This window comes from Topomyia yanbarensis, chromosome 3 (genome assembly GCF_030247195.1).
Source record: "Topomyia yanbarensis strain Yona2022 chromosome 3, ASM3024719v1, whole genome shotgun sequence".
Lineage (NCBI taxonomy): Eukaryota > Metazoa > Arthropoda > Insecta > Diptera > Culicidae > Topomyia > Topomyia yanbarensis.
The window spans coordinates 384,359,152-384,382,567 of NC_080672.1; the positions used below are offsets into that span (position 1 = coordinate 384,359,152).

Below are 23,416 nucleotides of genomic sequence, written 5' to 3' on the forward strand. Positions count from 1 at the left end.
TTCTTCAGTCACGACCGGCTATTTGATTCCACCATTTATTCATCTGACCAGTGTTGCTGGTGGCTTCTTCAGTTTCCATTTTATTATCGTCCAATATTTCTCTACATATTAGACGGAACTGCTGACGATTTGGTGATCGATTAAGCTTTTTTGGAATGCACTTAAAGCCACTATCGTTATACGATTGTAGCATGTCCTTACAGTTATGGCAGCTGGCTGGTTAGATCCATCCAGAATGTAATTAGACCATCATGGGATTTAAATGGTGTAAAATCCATTGTCTGCGACACACTCTTGTGTATAATGGTTTGCTTGGTACAGGAACAGATATCTTGCCAAATCATAATTTTTATCGCGCACTTTTTCGCAAAAATAAACATGAATCTGTCAGGAACATGGCTGCAGCCTTTTAGAATTTGAGCTCCAGGATTTGTTTGAAATCGGTTATCTCATAGGTAACTCTTCGCCTATGGTACATCCATTGAATTTCGCCAGCGCCTGGTCATACAGCTTATGGGTCCGTGTTCTGACCTCTGTTTGTTGTTTGGGGCATTTTCGCCAAGCGCTACAATGGTTGACATATAATTTTGTTATTGATCATCGAAAATCACGCCGTTCTTTGGTTATGGAAGCTATTTTTCATTCTTGTCCTAATTGACCTTGGCGCTGCGATATTTCTTACTCGGGATAGAACGTGTGACGCGTAACATACCGTATACCACCTTTGATTTTCAATTCCGCCACACCGATGTAGTGATCTATGTGCGTAACACTGGAATACCATCCCTTCTTGGCTTCACTAATTTAACTTGTATATGGTCGTCAATAAGCATAACAGAAGATGCTTCCATTCTATACCCAATAACTAGAATGGTTACTTTATTTTCCACAGAGTAACTGAAATAACTGGCACAGAATGACGCACAAGAAGGCCTTACAGAAGGTTGCATGAGGCGAGACACAAATAACTGCAGGCAACGCTGGGCTTTCTTATATATGTAAATACTAAGCCAGGTAAAAGAAAGCCCTTGCGGAGTTTATTGTTTGTTAACTGGTCTTATAAATGAAGACGCTGGGTTTTGGCAACAATAATGTTTATCAAAGGTCATGGGTGCGTAGATAACTAAAAATATTGTCGCTCTGTCCTGTACGTGCGACGAACGTTGTGCCAATATAGCCAATATTGCCAATACTGATCTCGATTTGAGAGAGGCGGTGAGCGCATACAGCGTAGATGCAAAATTTTCGTTTTGATAGTGTTAGTATACCTGAAGCAAACTAACGACGATTTACGCCATCGTATTCTCACATCCTATCTTATTTTAATTCACTATGAGCCATGAGGCGAAGTGGTACAAATTACACGAAAATAATTTTGTTTGTTTTGAACAACTATGGTCAAAATTATTACATAAAATACCCTAGTTTAATTAGTACGCATCTGTTTTAACCAATTGCCATTATCTCATATCGCAAAAGTCTACCACTGCGTTCCAGTTCTAGCGCCTTACTCCACTAGACTTAGCCACAAAACATTCACCTACATTTAATCGTTCATTCCACAAGGACACCTAATCCTTGAAAGTGCCATTACAGTGCTGAAAGGCTCCTGCAATAAACTCTTTTGACCTAATCTAACCTTCACATTCGTACAAACTTGACCTGCCGCGCCGCATTTGAACTGGTTTCGCAGGTAGCTGCTTGTGCTGCCGTCATCACACCGTCCCGCCAATCGTCAAAATATTGGTCGGTCTAGAAGTTCACAGAAACACCCACGCGAGCCCTGCAGCAACAGTTCGATGCGTTTCCTTTCTTTCTTCGAGTGTGTACGGGGAAATCCACGGTAGCCTAATCGGATCCCGGATTCCCCTCGGGGCCAGAAAACCAAAATCGATCTTGACTATACTACGTTGGACCGACGCATGCATCACCAAGTAGCGAAACGACGACCACGACATCGTCACGGAGTTAGACGGTGCGATGCGTGGTGTTTCCCCGGTGAACTTGTTTCCCCGAATGAGCATATAAGAAGAGAGTGCTCACCGGTGATGGTTTCGACCGTTGCAACATGGTTGATTGCTACAAACAACTCAAACGGTTGGTGGTACGGCGAGGTGGTAAATTTGTGGTGATACATTTTTGCATTGCCCACGCCGCATTATGTGCGGCCTGGTATAGAGACAAGCTTGTGGGACTGATTCAGCGATCGATCAAATGCTGAGGTGTTCGCAACTGCGGCAGATAGGCAGGTAGAGGTACGAATGGAAAGATGAAATGTAATTGGTGGGAAAGGTGGGGCTTAGTGGGACCATACGAATTAAAGCATGAAATTGTTTAGAATGCTTTCTCTGCAAAACTCTAAAGGACTAGGTGTGTGACTTGACTAAAATAGATTAGTACACACAACTTGCAAATTAAATCTAGATGAGACATTGTCACGTTCATCTCAATATGCTTTTAAAATATCCAAAGAAAAAACAATTCTACTGAATTTTAGAAAGAACTAAGCGTTCTTGTCACGCAGAAAGGTTAAAAAATATTACAGATTTTTGTAAAAAAAATCCGGTGCTCCGATCGAAATGCATTTACTAACTTGAAAAAAAACGTCATAATTAAAATTAAATCGGACACAACGAAAATAAATGTACCCCATTAGATATAAATACGTTAAGCATAACATACACTACGGCAGATCATCTCAAGGTGTTAGCTTTAAATCTGTAAATCTGTAAATCTGTAAATCTGTAAATCTGTAAATCTGTAAATCTGTAAATCTGTAAATCTGTAAATCTGTAAATCTGTAAATCTGTAAATCTGTAAATCTGTAAATCTGTAAATCTGTAAATCTGTAAATCTGTAAATCTGTAAATCTGTAAATCTGTAAATCTGTAAATCTGTAAATCTGTAAATCTGTAAATCTGTAAATCTGTAAATCTGTAAATCTGTAAATCTGTAAATCTGTAAATCTGTAAATCTGTAAATCTGTAAATCTGTAAATCTGTAAATCTGTAAATCTGTAAATCTGTAAATCTGTAAATCTGTAAATCTGTAAATCTGTAAATCTGTAAATCTGTAAATCTGTAAATCTGTAAATCTGTAAATCTGTAAATCTGTAAATCTGTAAATCTGTAAATCTGTAAATCTGTAAATCTGTAAATCTGTAAATCTGTAAATCTGTAAATCTGTAAATCTGTAAATCTGTAAATCTGTAAATCTGTAAATCTGTAAATCTGTAAATCTGTAAATCTGTAAATCTGTAAATCTGTAAATCTGTAAATCTGTAAATCTGTAAATCTGTAAATCTGTAAATCTGTAAATCTGTAAATCTGTAAATCTGCAAATCTGCAAATCTGCAAATCTGCAAATCTGCAAATCTGTAAATCTGTAAATCTGTAAATCTGTAAATCTGTAAATCTGTAACTCTGTAAATCTGTAAATCTGTAAATCTGTAAATCTGTAAATCTGTAAATCTGTAAATCTGTAAATCTGTAAATCTGTAAATCTGTAAATCTGTAAATCTGTAAATCTGTAAATCTGTAAATCTGTAAATCTGTAAATCTGTAAATCTGTAAATCTGTAAATCTGTAAATCTGTAAATCTGTAAATCTGTAAATCTGTAAATCTGTAAATCTGTAAATCTGTAAATCTGTAAATCTGTAAATCTGTAAATCTGTAAATCTGTAAATCTGTAAATCTGTAAATCTGTAAATCTGTAAATCTGTAAATCTGTAAATCTGTAAATCTGTAAATCTGTAAATCTGTAAATCTGTAAATCTGTAAATCTGTAAATCTGTAAATCTGTAAATCTGTAAATCTGTAAATCTGTAAATCTGTAAATCTGTAAATCTGTAAATCTGTAAATCTGTAAATCTGTAAATCTGTAAATCTGTAAATCTGTAAATCTGTAAATCTGTAAATCTGTAAATCTGTAAATCTGTAAATCTGTAAATCTGTAAATCTGTAAATCTGTAAATCTGTAAATCTGTAAATCTGTAAATCTGTAAATCTGTAAATCTGTAAATCTGTAAATCTGTAAATCTGTAAATCTGTAAATCTGTAAATCTGTAAATCTGTAAATCTGTAAATCTGTAAATCTGTAAATCTGTAAATCTGTAAATCTGTAAATCTGTAAATCTGTAAATCTGTAAATCTGTAAATCTGTAAATCTGTAAATCTGTAAATCTGTAAATCTGTAAATCTGTAAATCTGTAAATCTGTAAATCTGTAAATCTGTAAATCTGTAAATCTGTAAATCTGTAAATCTGTAAATCTGTAAATCTGTAAATCTGTAAATCTGTAAATCTGTAAATCTGTAAATCTGTAAATCTGTAAATCTGTAAATCTGTAAATCTGTAAATCTGTAAATCTGTAAATCTGTAAATCTGTAAATCTGTAAATCTGTAAATCTGTAAATCTGTAAATCTGTAAATCTGTAAATCTGTAAATCTGTAAATCTGTAAATCTGTTAATCTGTAAATCTGTTAATCTGTTAATCTGTTAATCTGTAAATCTGTTAATCTGTTAATCTGTTAATCTGTAAATCTGTAAATCTGTAAATCTGTAAATCTGTAAATCTGTAAATCTGTAAATATGTCAATCTGTAAATATGTCAATCTGTAAATATGTCAATCTATAAATCTGTAAATCTGTAAATCTGTAAATCTGTAAATCTGTAAATCTGTAAATCTGTAAATCTGTAAATCTGTAAATCTGTAAATCTGTAAATCTGTAAATCTGTAAATCTGTAAATCTGTAAATCTGTAAATCTGTAAATCTGTAAATCTGTAAATCTGTAAATCTGTAAATCTGTAAATCTGTAAATCTGTAAATCTGTAAATCTGTAAATCTGTAAATCTGTAAATCTGTAAATCTGTAAATCTGTAAATCTGTAAAACTGTAAATCTGTAAATCTGTAAATCTGTAAATCTGTAAATCTGTAAATCTGTAAATCTGTAAATCTGTAAATCTGTAAATCTGTAAATCTGTAAATCTGTAAATCTGTAAATCTGTAAATCTGTAAATCTGTAAATCTGTAAATCTGTAAATCTGTAAATCTGTAAATCTGTAAATCTGTAAATCTGTAAATCTGTAAATCTGTAAATCTGTAAATCTGTAAATCTGTAAATCTGTAAATCTGTAAATCTGTAAATCTGTAAATCTGTAAATCTGTAAATCTGTAAATCTGTAAATCTGTAAATCTGTAAATCTGTAAATCTGTAAATCTGTAAATCTGTAAATCAGTAAATCTGTAAATCTGTAAATCTGTAAATCTGTAAATCTGTAAATCTGTAAATCTGTAAATCTGTAAATCTGTAAATCTGTAAATCTGTAAATCTGTAAATCTGTAAATCTGTAAATCTGTAAATCTGTAAATCTGTAAATCTGTAAATCTGTAAATCTGTAAATCTGTAAATCTGTAAATCTGTAAATCTGTAAATCTGTAAATCTGTAAATCTGTAAATCTGTAAATCTGTAAATCTGTAAATCTGTAAATCTGTAAATCTGTAAATCTGTAAATCTGTAAATCTGTAAATCTGCAAATCTGTAAATCTGTAAATCTGTTAATCTGTAAATCTGTAAATCTGTAAATCTGTAAATCTGTAAATCTGTAAATCTGTAAATCTGTAAATCTGTAAATCTGTAAATCTGTAAATCTGTAAATCTGTAAATCTGTAAATCTGTAAATCTGTAAATCTGTAAATCTGTAAATCTGTAAATCTGTAAATCTGTAAATCTGTAAATCTGTAAATCTGTAAATCTGTAAATCTGTAAATCTGTAAATCTGTAAATCTGTAAATCTGTAAATCTGTAAATCTGTAAATCTGTAAATCTGTAAATCTGTAAATCTGTAAATCTGTAAATCTGTAAATCTGTAAATCTGTAAATCTGTAAATCTGTAAATCTGTAAATCTGTAAATCTGTAAATCTGTAAATCTGTAAATCTGTAAATCTGTAAATCTGTAAATCTGTAAATTTGTAAATCTGTAAATCTGTAAATCTGTAAATCTGTAAATCTGTAAATCTGTAAATCTGTAAATCTGTAAATCTGTAAATCTGTAAATCTGTAAATCTGTAAATCTGTAAATCTGTAAATCTGTAAATCTGTAAATCTGTAAATCTGTAAATCTGTAAATCTGTAAATCTGTAAATCTGTAAATCTGTAAATCTGTAAATCTGTAAATCTGTAAATCTGTAAATCTGTAAATCTGTAAATCTGTAAATCTGTAAATCTGTAAATCTGTAAATCTGTAAATCTGTAAATCTGTAAATCTGTAAATCTGTAAATCTGTAAATCTGTAAATCTGTAAATCTGTAAATCTGTAAATCTGTAAATCTGTAAATCTGTAAATCTGTAAATCTGTAAATCTGTAAATCTGTAAATCTGTAAATCTGTAAATCTGTAAATCTGTAAATCTGTAAATCTGTAAATCTGTAAATCTGTAAATCTGTAAATCTGTAAATCTGTAAATCTGTAAATCTGTAAATCTGTAAATCTGTAAATCTGTAAATCTGTAAATCTGTAAATCTGTAAATCTGTAAATCTGTAAATCTGTAAATCTGTAAATCTGTAAATCTGTAAATCTGTAAATCTGTAAATCTGTAAATCTGTAAATCTGTAAATCTGTAAATCTGTAAATCTGTAAATCTGTAAATCTGTAAATCTGTAAATCTGTAAATCTGTAAATCTGTAAATCTGTAAATCTGTAAATCTGTAAATCTGTAAATCTGTAAATCTGTAAATCTGTAAATCTGTAAATCTGTAAATCTGTAAATCTTGTAAATCTGTAAATATGTAAATCTGTAAATCTGTAAATCTGTAAATCTGTAAATCTGTAAATCTGTAAATCTGTAAATCTGTAAATCTGTAAATCTGTAAATCTGTAAATCTGTAAATCTGTAAATCTGTAAATCTGTAAATCTGTAAATCTGTAAATCTGTAAATCTGTAAATCTGTAAATCTGTAAATCTGTAAATCTGTAAATCTGTAAATCTGTAAATCTGTAAATCTGTAAATCTGTAAATCTGTAAATCTGTAAATCTTTAAATCTGTAAATCTGTAAATCTGTAAATCTGTAAATCTGTAAATCTGTAAATCTGTAAATCTGTAAATCTGTAAATCTGTAAATCTGTAAATCTGTAAATCTGTAAATCTGTAAATCTGTAAATCTGTAAATCTGTAAATCTGTAAATCTGTAAATCTGTAAATCTGTAAATCTGTAAATCTGTAAATCTGTAAATCTGTAAATCTGTAAATCTGTAAATCTGTAAATCTGTAAATCTGTAAATCTGTAAATCTGTAAATCTGTAAATCTGTAAATCTGTAAATCTGTAAATCTGTAAATCTGTAAATCTGTAAATCTGTAAATCTGTAAATCTGTAAATCTGTAAATCTGTAAATCTGTAAATCTGTAAATCTGTAAATCTGTAAATCTGTAAATCTGTAAATCTGTAAATCTGTAAATCTGTAAATCTGTAAATCTGTAAATCTGTAAATCTGTAAATCTGTAAATCTGTAAATCTGTAAATCTGTACATCTGTAAATCTGTAAATCTGTAAATCTGTAAATCTGTAAATCTGTAAATCTGTAAATCTGTAAATCTGTAAATCTGTAAATCTGTAAATCTGTAAATCTGTAAATCTGTAAATCTGTAAATCTGTAAATCTGTAAATCTGTAAATCTGTAAATCTGTAAATCTGTAAATCTGTAAATCTGTAAATCTGTAAATCTGTAAATCTGTAAATCTGTAAATCTGTAAATCTGTAAATCTGTAAATCTGTAAATCTGTAAATCTGTAAATCTGTAAATCTGTAAATCTGTAAATCTGTAAATCTGTAAATCTGTAAATCTGTAAATCTGTAAATCTGTAAATCTGTAAATCTGTAAATCTGTAAATCTGTAAATCTGTAAATCTGTAAATCTGTAAATCTGTAAATCTGTAAATCTGTAAATCTGTAAATCTGTAAATCTGTAAATCTGTAAATCTGTAAATCTGTAAATCTGTAAATCTGTAAATCTGTAAATCTGTAAATCTGTAAATCTGTAAATCTGTAAATCTGTAAATCTGTAAATCTGTAAATCTGTAAATCTGTAAATCTGTAAATCTGTAAATCTGTAAATCTGTGAATCTGTAAATCTGTAAATCTGTAAATCTGTAAATCTGTAAATCTGTAAATCTGTAAATCTGTAAATCTGTAAATCTGTAAATCTGTAAATCTGTAAATCTGTAAATCTGTAAATCTGTAAATCTGTAAATCTGTAAATCTGTAAATCTGTAAATCTGTAAATCTGTAAATCTGTAAATCTGTAAATCTGTAAATCTGTAAATCTGTAAATCTGTAAATCTGTAAATCTGTAAATCTGTAAATCTGTAAATCTGTAAATCTGTAAATCTGTAAATCTGTAAATCTGTAAATCTGTAAATCTGTAAATCTGTAAATCTGTAAATCTTGTAAATCTGTAAATCTGTAAAATCGAAAATCGAGAAATCGAGGAATCGGGAAATCGAGAAATCGAGAAACCTACAACTCGAGAAATCAAGAAATTGAGAAATCGAAAATCTAATTCTGACAAAGTACTCATTGTTAAATGTATGTAAATTGGTATTGTACAAAGCTTTTCAATATGCTGTAAATTTCGACTGATCTGAATTCGTAAAATTCGAGTCTAACTAGAATAAAAGATTTTTAACTGCTAAATTTGTTTTATTTCAGTGCTTTATTAATTAACAAAGAGTTTAATTAACATTAATATCTTTATTATAAAAAAGTGTTGCAGATTTAAGCTCGGAATGATTTGAAATAAAGGCGTACTAGTTCCAAAAAGAACTGTTTTTAAAATAAACCAGCTCTTGGAAGTCAATTTGGTACATCCGGCTCTAAAGAAAAATAAAAACTAGCTAAACATGAGATTTGTAGTGTAAACATACTTTACGAAACTTTTCAAAAATAAGGTAAAATAAAATTTTAGTTTTTTGTTGTTTTTGTGCCCCAAAAACAAACAATACAATAAAAAAGTATAATAAATCAGTATTTCACAGGTTTAGAGTAAAAATCATTTCGGATTTAAATGATTCGGTAGACTAGTCTGACTAGCAATCTACGAAAAATGCTTCGAGTGAGCAAAGTCACCCTGATTTATGGTCTTAAATCTAAAATCCGAAATTCTAAATGCAAATAGTTATTAATGTCGCAACAGAAGAAGCGACAAAGCCAATTATTCGTTGTGCCTTAAATTGAAGACTACGTATCAAGATGACTTACATCTCTTTTCTTTCTACATTCTAATTAGAAACGATAGAGGTTACAGCGCCTCTCGTGAACAAAGGTAGAAAGCTTAATGCAGAAGTAGCGATATATGTGTACATCACAATGGAAAGTATCATTTACCCGTAGAATATGTTGTTATTATTGTCTCTACATTCTGGACAGAGTTGCCAGTTTTCCGGCTATGCAGTTTTTGCTGGAATGCTCTCAACGCAAGTTTTCGAAATTAAATTTAATAATTCACCCCAATATATGATGTTTTCGGAGTTGCATTAGCCTACTGTAAATAATCCCTGATAAACTGTAATTGTTTAAATGTCGGTTAATCAAAGGTATGACTAAACTCGTAATTTTAAAACGTGATATACATTGATGTTGAATGTTAGCCACTTGTCAAAAATTGTCAATTTCGACTCAGAAGATGGCTCAGATAATGTGAAATATAATTCTACCACTGAGTTAAAATGAGTGGAAAGTTTTCTAGTAATAATGGAGAGTGAGAGACTACGATACCATTCTTCGGCAGGTAGCTTCAAATACAAATGCAACCAATGGAACTTTCCAATTGGTTACAGTGAACTACGATTCACAGGAAACAGAAGGCTTGCTGAGTTTTGGCAATCGTGTTAAAACAGTGACAGGCGCTTCTTTTAATCCCATTTGATTTCAGAAAGCATTTTCGAAATGCAAAATTGTTTAGTTCTATCTGTTAAATTTCAAAAATAAATTCATTTAGTTGCCCGTTTGCCTTCTGTACGTACTACAAAACAAACTGGTAAACGAGACGGCATTCGTTAATTTGATCGATATTTAGAGACAAATTTTTATAACTTTTGAAAATGTGTAGAAATCTATGAAGTTCGGCTTCGGTGAATTCTTATCAACCTTGAGATTCAAATAAATAGGTGTGAATTCAAACAAAGCTCGCTTCACCATCAATAATAATTTCACTGTAAGCGCCAAAATTGAAATTCCTAACACGTCCATTAAAAATCACATCAGCTCACATATAGGGGAATTGTGGGAAAAACCGACACTGTGGGTAAAACCGACACCCCACAACTTTTCCTAGAAATCAAATTTTTATTCATTTCATAATGATACAATATTATTGGTACGTTTATTTAGAGCATTTGAAGAAAAATTGGATTTACGTTAGTGCGCCGAATGTCATAAAAATTAACAAAACATTCTACAGCAGCGTTCATACTCGTCTGGATGTAAAATTTCGTTGGTAGATTTTAAGGTTTTAACCGAACGAAAGCTTTTCAAATCACCCCATTTTTCAGTACCTATTATTATCGGCCTGTCCTATGATCAACTAGGTGCATTGAAGACGAGTTTGAAAAATTCAATATTTTTAATAGCTTTTATAAAAAAATGTGCGCTGTTGGGGTAAAACCGACACCCTATGGTTAGGGTAAAACCGACACCCTGTTAAGATGGTTGTGTATAGTTGCGATTCATTTCAAAATACTGGGGATCTTTGTGACACTTCAATTAGCCTATTAGAACACTATAGTATTAGCAGAAATACACAGAAACACTTTTATTGTGTTTATTTCTTGTAAGTCTCTTTAAAAATCAAAAATTGGAATTTTTGCTTATCTGATTCTAACGAAGCTTTTGCTATTTCTGCAAAAAGGTCATCAAACCGAATTTATAGTGTTCTCTTGGTTTGTCATAGACGAATTTTATCACAATGAGACAATGATCTTATGTATACTCCAATAGATCGTTGATGATCAGAGTCCGAAAAATCAAATCTGAAAAAGATAGTTTTACTAAGAAGTGTGTGTGTCACTTATAAGTGAATGAATCCAATTAGCAGAACGTAGAACACCTGAAAATCTTCTCTTATGAAATAAAATGACACTGGAGGTTACAATGATGTGCGCAAGGATTATTTGGAAATACTCATTTCTATAAATAATCCTATAGCATAAAATACTCTTATTTATAGTACTACGCTTTCGAACTTTCTTCCCCTCACTACATGATGAAGCAATAAAAAGCACATATTTGCATCATACATACTCACACTTTATTAATCACGCATATATCTCATGTTTAATAAAGATAAAGATTTTAATAAAGTGGAGAGAAAATAAATTAAAGGGGGTGTCGATCTTACCCCTATGGGGTGTCGGTTTTACCCGCAGTGCTTACAAAAAGTCACTTTGTTTTTCAAGTTTTACAACCAATATTTTTTAATGAAATTAATTTTTTGAAGCGCTGAAAAAATTAAGTCTTGTTAAGAATTTTCTGATGAAGAATTCTGCTTAAAAATTATAATTTTATTGGTTTTGTGGCAACTTAGAAAAAGTGTTAAGCTTAAGGTGTCGGTTTTAACCATAATTCCCCTACCCATCGAACGCCACACTCCCCCAGTGTGATTACCCAGTTTAGCGGCGCGGCGGTGGCGTCGTTCTGCGTTCTGGTTGATGACTTGTTGATGTTGATCATCTGGGAAGAAAAGAATCAAAGCGTCGGCGATGCGAAACTAGCCAGCCAACAGCAAGAGAATGCGAAAAATAATAACACAGCTTGTCGGACAGGTAGTCTGCTGCAACATTCTCTCTGGGTTGCCGTGCGTGCAACAAAACAGACCTGTTGTCTGTGACACACGGAGAGTGCGCACAGTTGGAAATTCTGCCGTGTGTGTATCGACAATTCGCCAAAAGCCTGAGAGAGAGGAGAGAGAATAGTTGCTAATCGACCATCAGCCGTGCACCGGCAGTAGGCGCGAAACGTCACGTGTTGGAGGTTTGCTTCTCGCCAGTTGCTGTTGATGCTCTCCGTCGTGCAACATCTGAGCCGCCCGTCGCGTCCGGTAGGGGGGTCGGCGAGGCTCGTCGGCGCTTGGTTAGGTATTTAAACTGATAGCAACCCAAAGGTCTCATGCATTCATTGGTTTGCTTGCTTTTTGCAAAGTATCAGAAGTAGAATTGTTCGTAATTGTCGCTCACTCGAGCCGAGTAGAAGTGTCCTAGTAGAAACCACCCAAGGCAGGAAGTTCTAGCAGGAGCTAAGTTTCCCAGCAGAATACACAGCAGCGCAGTGAAGTGTTCTGACAAACGAGCTCAGCAGTCACAGTTCGTGGTCGAATTTTTAAAAGCAAAAAGAAAAGGATATCCTTGCCGGTTGGACTCGATTCGAGAGTAGAGCATTAGACGTGACAATTCCGCCGAAACTGCAATTTCGCCAGTGTGTTTGAACAAACTCCCCAGTGAAAGGCGCCGCATACTTTGCAAAAGTTTTTCTGAACGAAAAATAAAAACGCGAGCAATAACAACAAGTAAAATAGGCAGTGGTTTTTTGTCGGGTGAATCGAAAAACGTGCATCTTTCGAATAGTACCAGAAAAATTCAACAGAAATCCCAGTCAACCAGACAGAGTGCAATGATGGCCGTTGCTGCTGCTCAGAAGAACCGTGAAATGTTCGCCATCAAGAAGTCCTACAGTATTGAGGTAAATATTGGCAGTTTGGGGGGAAGTGTTAATTTAGAAGACAAGGAAGCAAGTGTATTTTCTGTAGAAATGTCGAATTTGGTAGAGAAAGTGGTGAAGTGGGAGCATTATTTGAGTTTGTGCGTTGCTCATTTGAAGGAAGTTCATGAGTTTGATTGGAGCAGTGTTTTGATATCTGTTTACAACGTTCCTAACGATATTCGGTACCTCTAATGAACCAGTGGAAAATTTCGAGAGAGTTGAGTTGAGAAGACAGTTATATCAACTAATTGCACATATTTAAAAGTTGGTAAAAACTAGCGCTAATTCAACTTACAACACTGTTCTAGATATTTACCTTGAATTATAATAATTGGTACTTTGTTGCGATAATAAATTGTTTATGCCGCATGAAACATAGTTATACACGAGTTATATTACTGTGCATTTTCGCCTAAATTAATTAACAAAATTTGCTTACATGTAATTTACCTAAATGCGGTTTCTTGAAATAATAAGATCCCTAGTATAATCAGTAATCTTCTATTAATTATTAGGAATTGCTTTAGTCTGCAGAACTGAGATGTTTAAATTTATCATCAGACGTTTGCTTGTGTACAAGTAGTTTTTCACAATATCAAAGATGTTGGGGAATCTCCGATATTTAAAATTTATTGAAATTATTTTAACCCACCAGTTGTCGCGTCCTTATCGACATTTAGCGGTCGCTTGACACTCTAAGACAATTTTGCCTGAATTTCATAACACTGTACACTCAGTGCACTGCGCCTCTACCAGAGGGTTAACCCAAAAAATCGCTTTAAAAAGTTACTAAAAGACGATTTTATATAATAGTAATTGCACAATATTTAACCATGTATAAATACGCGAATTGAAATTCAAAAGTTCTTCTAGACAAACAATTCTTAGTACAAAATCGTCCTGAACCATATTTTGTTTATATAGTTGGACGAATATAGTTACAACAGTCTTGTTTTGGTTATTTTTAGAGGATTGCAATACTCTAAGTAAAGCACTTGAAACGCCATCTTTTCTTTTAATTTTCTTCCAGAGTTGTCGGAAAATTCAATAAATTTGAAAATTCGATACAATTATCATACTAATCTTCTCAACAAATAAAATAAATTAGAGTTATTCGTTTGAATTTAAAAACAGCGAACTCATAAAACTGACGGAGACGGCGGCGTTCGAATCTAGAAATTACTACAATAATATTTCGAAAATTTACCTATTTTACAACTACACGGTTATAATTCCCACGGATATGTAACAAGTTGGATTGTGGTGAACGACGCTTCCAGCATATTACAACTGCTTTAATTTTGGGTGAAATGTACTGGATTTTATATTTCAGACCAGTTTTTTCTTCACGATTACATTTCGGAATGCTTCGAAAAATCAAAAAACATACAACATGAAAAAGTGTTGTCTTCTTTTGTGTTCCCATTCGATAAATTATCCATTTACATCAATCAAAGATCCAAGTGTTCAAGTCTGTAATGATTCAAAAATCAACAAATCGAAAATCTTTAAATCTAAATATCCAAAGATCCAACGTTCAAAAAAATGAAATATCCGAAAATAATCCAATCAAGTATAGACCCTTTGATTCAAATATGTAAAGATCCACCAATTCCAAGCTCCTAAAATAAAAAAAATGGATTAAAAGAACATCAAAAGGTGTTAAAAGTCTAAATATTTATATAAACAATAACTGAATTTAATTATTCAAAGATGAGAAGTGTTACATATACAGTTGCCAGATGTTGTTAGACATCTAAAACATAAAAACTGAAGGAAGAATACAACTGAAATATGATCAAAACATTGACTGATCCGACAGATAAAAAGAAAACCAAACTCCTAAGATTCAAAGCTCCTGCGATTCCCAGTCAGTTATCCAAAGATCCAAAGCACCCCAAAGATCCAATGGAACAAAGACTGGAATATTGAAAGATACAAGCATTCAAAGATCCAAATACCAAAGAACTTAAAATGGTTTGGCTCCAACGATCCGGAGGAGTAAGGATCTAGTGATCCAACAGATACAATGATTAAGATCAAGATTAGACATTTAATCCAACAGATGGGCGATCCAAACTCTAATAGCCGTTATGTTTCCTAAAACTTAGATTCCACTTGTAGGGTGCGATAAAACTACAGTTGTTACTTGGGAAGATACAAAAACTCAGGTCCTGAGAGATAAATGAATAGAAAAAAATAGCAGATCCAAATATTTTAATATCCAAAGATCCGAAGATATTTAACTATATCCCAAAGAGGCAAAAATCAATAAACACAAAGCAGATTTTCTGAGATCCAATAATAGAAAGATACGATAAAATCGCAAAACTCGAACATTCCAATAATTAATTAAATGAAAGTATGAAAAATTCCTTTTAAAAACGATCAGCAGATAAAACGATCCAAACATTCAATAATTAAAAGGTCAAAAGATTCCAAAATCCACGGACCAAAAGATCCATGCAACCGTAGATCTCATGAACCAAAGATTTTAAACTACACAGAACCAAAGCTTTAAAGATTCGAAGGTCTAAAGATCCAAAATTCAAAGATTCGAAAGTACAAAGATCCGAAGACTCAATTCATTGATCCAATGATCTAAGAGAGCTATAGGATTTAATCATTTCAACAGTAGCATATCCAAAAATACGGAAATCCAATGATCAAAACATTCGGAAAGTGAAACGATTCGAAAGTCTCTACTGAGTCCAGCCGTAGAATGAACCGGAATTCCGGCTAGCTATAGTTAATATCCGGCGCCAGCGACACCACCGATTCTTATTGGAATCTAATCAAACGGATTGCTTTTTACAGCAAATTTCTCTCGATTTTTGAAAGGTCATGCTGGAGTCCATTTTTCCAAACAGCCTTAAGTAAACCAGTACTATTGAAGAGGTAGTATGTTTAATATGTTCGTATCTCAACATGGCATATCGCTTCTCATAATTATAGTTTTTTAGTTAATCCATCTTGATGACTTATGAAAATTCACTCCTTCACTAATTAAGTTAGACTCAGTGACTTCAATAAAGTTGTTGAGGGTGTGATTACTAACAACTTTGTTGAAGGACATCGAAGCTCTGTTTATTCAGCATTTTAATACTTATTTATATAATTTTTGGAAGGTTTATAAGGACCAGTTTTCCATCTAATTTATTTCACGGTAATTCATTCTATTGGTAAAAAATATTTCTAAAAAATCTTGAGATAGCTTACAACATTCAAAAAACTATCTTATCAAATCAAATCAAAATAATCGTAGTTACAGTCGAATAGCCGGACTTAAAGAGAGTTTCGCTAATAGTTCTTAACCCTTTCATGCCCAACTTTTTTCTAGTGCATGTAGTGTTTCAAAACTATTTTTCCTTTAAAACGGTGGGGTCAAGAAACACGAAAAGCCTATTTTCATAAATATAGGTGCTTCTATGGCAGTGCTGGAAGCTGGTCAATTTTTACCTTCTAATGCTCAATACAATTCTCCTAGAATAATTACAATAGTCCAATTACGTGGAAAACGTAGCCAACTACAGTCTAAATTGGTAAGTTTTATCAGTTTTCAATAATATTGCACCATAACGAAGATATATGAAAAAAATATTTTCCGTCATCAACGCAAACTGTCCCTGGCAGCACTGCTCCATCGGAATCCAATCAGACTAATTGCAATAACTTCACTTCTAGAGCTGACTGTTGTAACTGTTAATACTCAAATTAAAGGCAATAATCACATTAATGAGCCTTACTTGTTTTTGTGAGAAAATCTCGCCTCAATCAAAAGTTATAGCTGTTTAAAAACGTTGTTGTCCACAAACAACATGGGCATGAATGGATTAAGATACTCTGATTTCCACATTGAATTTTCCAACATTTTTTTTAGTTTCAGTTATAGAGGTTTTTACTTTGAGCTTCTTTCCTCGGAAGGTTGGGAACCGAACTCGCCCCTTCAATGAAGTTGTTACATTAATATTCCCAACAACTTTAATGAAGACGTGGACTGCCCATAAAAGCATAAGAGTCCCATATGGATTTTTGTCGAAAATAAGTTATCTGTTTCATCGTATTCTGTATCACCACTGAATCACAATGCACAAATCAGATCACCAGATTTGTTAAGAAAATATCGAAAAAAATACCAAAACATGGTTGTCCCATCCACAAGGCTCAATAAAAATGTAAATCTTGAGCAGCGTTTTTCTCGGCTTGCTGTTTTTCAATATGGGACTCAATATGGGACTCAAGTAATAATTGATGTTTTATAGCATGCTACAAGTGCAATCTAAGTTTTATGAGTGGCTATAAAACTACCATAAAACCTCGATTGTTACTAGGGCTACGCTTTAATGGGAAGTGGGATTTTCACCCAAATTTGTTAAAAGACCAAATTTTGTAAACTGCGTATACGAATGACCACAAAAACAATAGGCTTAAAATGTGCGATTTTGCAAGGCTAGAAACTTCATCCTGCTCAAAGCGGTCTAGTTATTAGACTATCAGATGTACAAAGATGTTAACCGTTCTTGATACTATGGAAAGGATGTGATTGGAATTTTTAATTAATTCTGGTACAGTCGTGATTAGCGCTTTGGGCACTTTTTAACTGGACCACCATTTAGTATAAATACTATATTCATAGTTATACGAACACAAAAGCCGGAAAACTGGCAGCTCTAACTTGGATCTCCGCTAGTTGCCCAGCTAAAAAGCTTATATGTTTTTTTATTCAGTCTTCGAAATACAAAAACACAATTTTATCTTCATCCGACGTTTCGGTCCGTTTGGGACCTTTTTCATAGACTTAAAAATTTGTGGTTTGAATAGTAATTCGAAGACTGAGTCAAACGCATAACCTTAAAATTGATACATCCTATCCAAAACAACTAAAAAACATCTGATCGTATGTTAAATTTTCTATGATAATCAAACAGTTTGATATATGAACAGCTGCTTTTACACATCAAACGTCTCCTTTAGTTAGTGTTTGACATCTGTCAGACGTTCCAACCACCGAATCATATTCGATAGTTACACAGAGTTGGTGGTTCAATCAGAGACTTACGGCTGTACAGGCACTATATTGTGCAACCAAACCGAAACGATGTTTTCATACAAGTTTGTATACAATAAACGTTTCGTTTCAAGATGCGGAGAGTGGCAGCACTGTCGAATCGTTCGGATAAGCCTTTGTGTTCGTCGAATATTTTTTCCAATGTTTACCGATGACGTATAAGTATATTTATCAGGAAATCGAAGTAAATTGTTCAGTGCGTCGTTTCTTTTGGTGTGTTATGTGTTAGTAGGTTTAAATATTTTTTTAATAGCAGGCATTGTAATTCTCTCTCACTCGCGCGAGAAGAGGCTTATCCGATGTCCAACTTTTCCGAGGTAAGATGAGTCGTAAAATTCTCCGTCTCCACAAATAGCGTGAGAGTAAATTTTCTGGATAAAGTAAATTTGACTTTTTCCTTGTCACCGGAGAAGGTGATAATATTTTAATTTCGTAGAAATCAATGAAAGCGTCAAAATATACACTTAATTTCAATGAAAAGCTGCAAAGAAGTACGACAGAGTTGATTTTTCGTGATTTGGAATAGCGACAGCAAGGCAGCGAGCGCAAAAAGGATATCATGATAAACTCATTCGCTCATTCTCCGGCGGTTTTCTTTATCCGGAGAAATAACACGTTGTATTTATCCGGAGAAGTCGTGTGAGTGTCAATAACTTTTAGTGTGAAAATGTGAGTTTTTATTGTCGCAGTAGCAAATTATCCGGACGCATTTACTCATATGAGCGATAAATGCCTGGATAATAGTGAAATTTTAGCTAGCGATTTTTTCGCCACATCCCAATAATTTTTCCATGTGCGTGCGTAAATAAAGCCGCCGAAAAATACGCCCGTTCGTTTCTTTTAGCATCTGTAGCGCCATCTGAATTCAACTAGTTGATGCAACGAATTCATTGATTAATAATGTAGGAGAGTCCCAGTAAAGTTCAGTCGGAAATGAGCCGGAATTCCGGTTAATTCCAGTTAGTATTCCGGCTCCAGTGACACAAACGATTCTAGTTAGAATCGGTTGTGTCACTGGAGCCGGAATATTTGCTGAAACCAACCGGAATTCCGGCTCATTTTCGGCTGAAATTTACTGAGGTTCTTCGCAGAAATGCCGTGAATAAATGAATTCAGAGCAACACGCTGGTCAGGCCATTTTAAGTTATTTTTCATTGTTTATATATTTGACCCAAAGATTTTCCTCATTATAAATACCTGCTAGAAGCAAACATAGTATTTTTCATTCTGGAAGTGCGATACGTGGATATATGTGCGCAAGGCTTGTATTGTATGGAAAGTGGCCTAAGAATGTACGTGTATGAATAGGCATTCTGGAAAAGGGTCGTTGGATGTGCAGTAGAGCTATCACCTTCCATCGTCAGGGCTAAACACAGAAAAAAAATATTTTGCGATTTTCAATTTATTTTCATGCACATATTTTCATTAAACGGGATACCAATGCACTTTAATTTTAAATCCAATATTCCTGTAAAATAGATGACATGTAATATTACACGTACGAAATTGTAAAATGCTTGCTGATGATCCTATTGAGTGCATCGAATTCAACTTAATTTTTAATCAAATTTTTGATTCAAGCTTTGTATATTTACACTCGTATCGATTTACATGTCGTTTAAATTTCACTATTTTTTGGTGTACATGGGTGCTTCTGTGGATAATATCAATTTTACTATTAAATAGATGTAGACAAGTTTCATCCATAAAAGCACTTCCCGTCGGTGGAAGATGGACACTGATAAACACATACACACAACAAACCTTTCGTTCCAAGATGCGCAATGTCATGGCAACCCAGTGTTGACATAGATTCGACAACCTGGCTCTTTTTCTGCGCGGGATATTTTTACGGTTTTAAACAAATAAAAAAAACATTTCACGGGACGCATTTTGAAGCGGGACATTTTGCGAAACTGTTTTACGAAACACAGGGTGTCTGGTTAGTTTACCGTAAAACATTGAGAGATATTTTTTTAAAAAAAAGCAGTGTAAATTGCGTTACTATTCTGCTATCAAAGATTTGTTTGTACTAAACCAACAGACGCTATCTTAATTCCGTGAAAACAATTCAGTTAGCAAGCAACTTTATTGTAGTTCAAAAACCCTAACCAAAAGTTCAAATGTGCAGTAAAATGTTAATTCATACGGAACTTAGCTCAAACCAGCAATTAAAACGTGAGACAAAGCCTCCACTTACTACTTCCATATCCACAACAATGCACCCAACTAACATTCCTATCCATCCTAAGCAATCAAACGAAATGATCACCGTCGCAAGCCTAACGATTTCAACATTCTGCCGTAGAAGTAAACCTCCCTTTTTAGAGAAGACAATGCCATTTGCACATATGAATTGCGATCTACCTGCTAATTAATCATTTTACTAGATATTCCTTAATCAATTCCTCGCCAAATAAACAATCAAAAGTGTTATCGTTACTGTACCCATTCAAATAACACTGCCAATAGAATTCCGACAATCTTCTCAAATAGCTGGCAAAAACGACACAATCTCACTATATTCCCACCCAGGCAACTGCAGCCCCCCTTCTCCAATAACCAGAAGGGGGTGTAATTACACTTTTACATGCCGGTGGTGAGTGAGAGATTATTCATTCATAAATTCAGCGGATGATTTCCTCGGAATGGAAAGCTCGCAGCTGCCTCCCCTCAATCCACCGTCTCGCTATCGGGGCAAACAAACAATTCCTCTCCACTTCAAAACACAAGGAGATTTTCTAAACCGCCGCACAGCAACTTCCTACTTTGAAAACCCCCTCCGACTGTCGAGCGGAATTAGTCATTGTTTAGCACCTTGTTCAAACAATCTGCCGGTACCGTCGTCGTCCGAACCACAACCACCACCGCCGCCGTCGCCGCTGCCGCCGCCGTCGGGTTCAAACGCGATCGGAAATCAATCGTCCGTGCAGAAATAAGAAACTCGAGCGCAGCACAGCAGGATGGGGAGAAGGCTTGAATAACGGTGAGGAACAGCTCTAAAAGCGAAACTATTTCCTTTGTTCTCCGCACCTGTTGCTAGCACGAGAGCGTGCGGATTCGATCACTTATTAATCGCTACATCTTAATGATCATAATCTTCGATAAGTTACGGTGGAACGACAACGAAAGGTGGGGGGTCTGATGATGGGGTAAAGTGGCGATACACCGCATTACAAAGTTTTCCCGTGTCTCTCGCGATGGACACGGCTCACTTATATAATCGAGAGTCGTGTAATTTGAATTTAGTATTTATTTATTAGCTCTTATTTTGCGCGCCGAACAAGCGAACAAGTTTAGAACATCTAGATCATTTGGCCGGTTTACGGATGGAGGAAGGGGAGCATTTACACACGGAGAAGCGGCCCGGATCGTTTTGCAATTAGCCAATGGCATCAGGTGAGTTGAATGGGAAATAACTCACGGCCATCAAGATTGCGCGAAATAATTTAAAATAATAAAACACGTTACCGATCGACAGCTCTCCTCATTTGCGATTGGTTGTTGGTTTGTGGCTCTAAACGTAAGGAAAAATTTCTTGCATCCAAATCATTTGACTCCTTTTTGATGGTTCCCACGCCCCCACATTCAAATTAACACCTGTATCCGGCATAACCCGCACGCGGCAGGCAGGCGATCGTTTGCATGCACGGATCCGACCAAAACGATACCGCCGATTGCTAATGTATGGAAATCAGATACCGCTAAACCGCCGATCGCGCCACAAACAAACAGTAGGCTGTTCGCGCCACCATCCGAGCCAACCTACTTCGCAGAAGTGGCGCACCGCCCGTAATCGACGTCGCGACGAAGGGTACCTAATTGAAAACGAGCTAACTAGATCACGATTGCACTCGCATACACACACACACACGCACACCATCATTTACTGATATGTTCCGAGAAGGTTCTTGATTGCAGGGTTGCATTCTCGGAACTAATGTACCGTCGTCGAACTTTTAGTGGAATCAATTTGACGTTCAGCCGACCGGTGATTATGACGCACAGACAGATTTGCTGCGCAAACTTTCCGTTCGTCTTCTGCTGATCGATCGTTTAGCCAGTAGTGATCCTCCCCGGGGCGGCTGTCAATCAGTTGGATAAACACCACGGGCGCCCAACCAGTAGTCCGCTTACATAACTCCTCGGGGTTTCGGTTACGTCCATTTAGCACTGTTTGTTCCTGCCAGACAGTCTGCCAGTCTGCGGTCTGTCAAGTAAAACGAGGGAACAGAAAGGAATACTTTTGCTTCCTCCTTTGAACGTACGTTCCAATTCGGTGCGGTACCTCCCTGCCTCTCGCTAACAGGTTGACCCTGTTTCTGTACAGGTCAATCGTAAACACTGCAAGTGTCCAAAAATAGCAAGATTTTGTCGACAAAACACGTGCAAGGTCCCAGCAAGTAGAGTGGCTAGGTTGGTGCCCGCAAGTTCCCAAGTACACCTGCGCTCACTGCAGCTCTAGTTATTGACATTGAATTCGAAAAAGTGCTCAAACATGTCGTACTTGTGGATGGATGTTGTTGTTGTTGTAGGTAGTTGATGTTGTTGCTGTGTTGACAAGCCTTCCCGAGCAATGCGGTTCAGAACAGGTAGTGGAAGCCTGATGCCGTGCGGGGATTGATCGCGATCTCGCGCGCAGTAGTTAGAATGAATGATGTGGCGAAATTGAATCGACACCGATGGACATCCGTATGTGCTCGAGTGCCCGGTCGGAAGGCGCACCGCTGCTGCCGTATCCTTGAAATTGGTTACGATCTTCACGTCTCGCTTCGCCGCCCCTGTTCTGTCGCCCCGTTCCGCCGTGCCGTTCCGGAGGAGGTCTAGAACTTGTTCTCTTCCTTAGCTGATGGCACGAAGCGAGCTGATCGCGGTAGTATGTACAGATAGATGATAACGATGATGCTGGTACATTCCTGCTTACAATGGATTTTATTTTTTTCTGTTTACGTGGGTATGTGTGTAAATGCGTTGCAATTTCAATGTCAAAAAACTCTGCTAAGTAGCTAATTGACTGAATGTCGATCGGGTTGTGTTTATCTTTTCTGTTTGGTGTTTTTTTTTCTTTTACGAGAGTGTAAGCGGAGGGCTACTGCGGCCGTTTCCCCGGTCAGTGTAGTCTAATTGATTTAACACGCCTCTGCATTGTGCAAGGTAATCGACCTGCTTTGTATGTTGGATGTGGGCAGGAGGATTAAGAATTCAGTTCAGGGAACTTTTCAGTGTATTTTTGGAAAGTGATTTATCCGAAGCATATTAGCAGTATTGGCTTTAATGCACAATAAATAAGTGACTAAAAGTAAAAGTCGTACGGTTTTTTAACTGCTCGACAAACAAAAAGAAGAATATCGATTTAAAATCAATATATTCTAAATTTTTCGTATTGCTAAATATTTTACTCTCTCAATAAGGTCATTAATTGCGCAAATTTTGCACATTAGCTTAGTATTTATTTTTATTTTGAACTCCCAGAAATTGTAGCTGGCATTAATTAAAATCGATTGCGAACAAAATTGTATAAATTTAAAATCGGCTAAAAATCTTAATGTAAAATTTCATAATTCATATTGAAGTTTTGTGTGCTCAGCCTTT

General features: G+C 34.9%; 1 protein-coding gene across 3 annotated transcripts in view; it reads left to right on the forward strand.

The window, feature by feature from the left end:
- LOC131691281 (tyrosine 3-monooxygenase) overlaps window positions 1-23,416 on the forward strand; it is a 133,208-nt gene that overhangs the window by 69,263 nt on the left and 40,529 nt on the right. For 2 of the 3 annotated variants that reach the window (XM_058977561.1, XM_058977562.1), the window contains exon 1: window positions 12,172-12,735. The exons of the other annotated variant lie outside the window; for it this stretch is intronic. In XM_058977561.1, coding sequence (XP_058833544.1) covers window positions 12,667-12,735 — 69 coding nt within the window. In that variant the 5' untranslated portion in view covers window positions 12,172-12,666. Of the gene's footprint in view, window positions 1-12,171; window positions 12,736-23,416 lie in introns of those variants that run through there. 3 annotated transcript variants of the gene reach the window in all.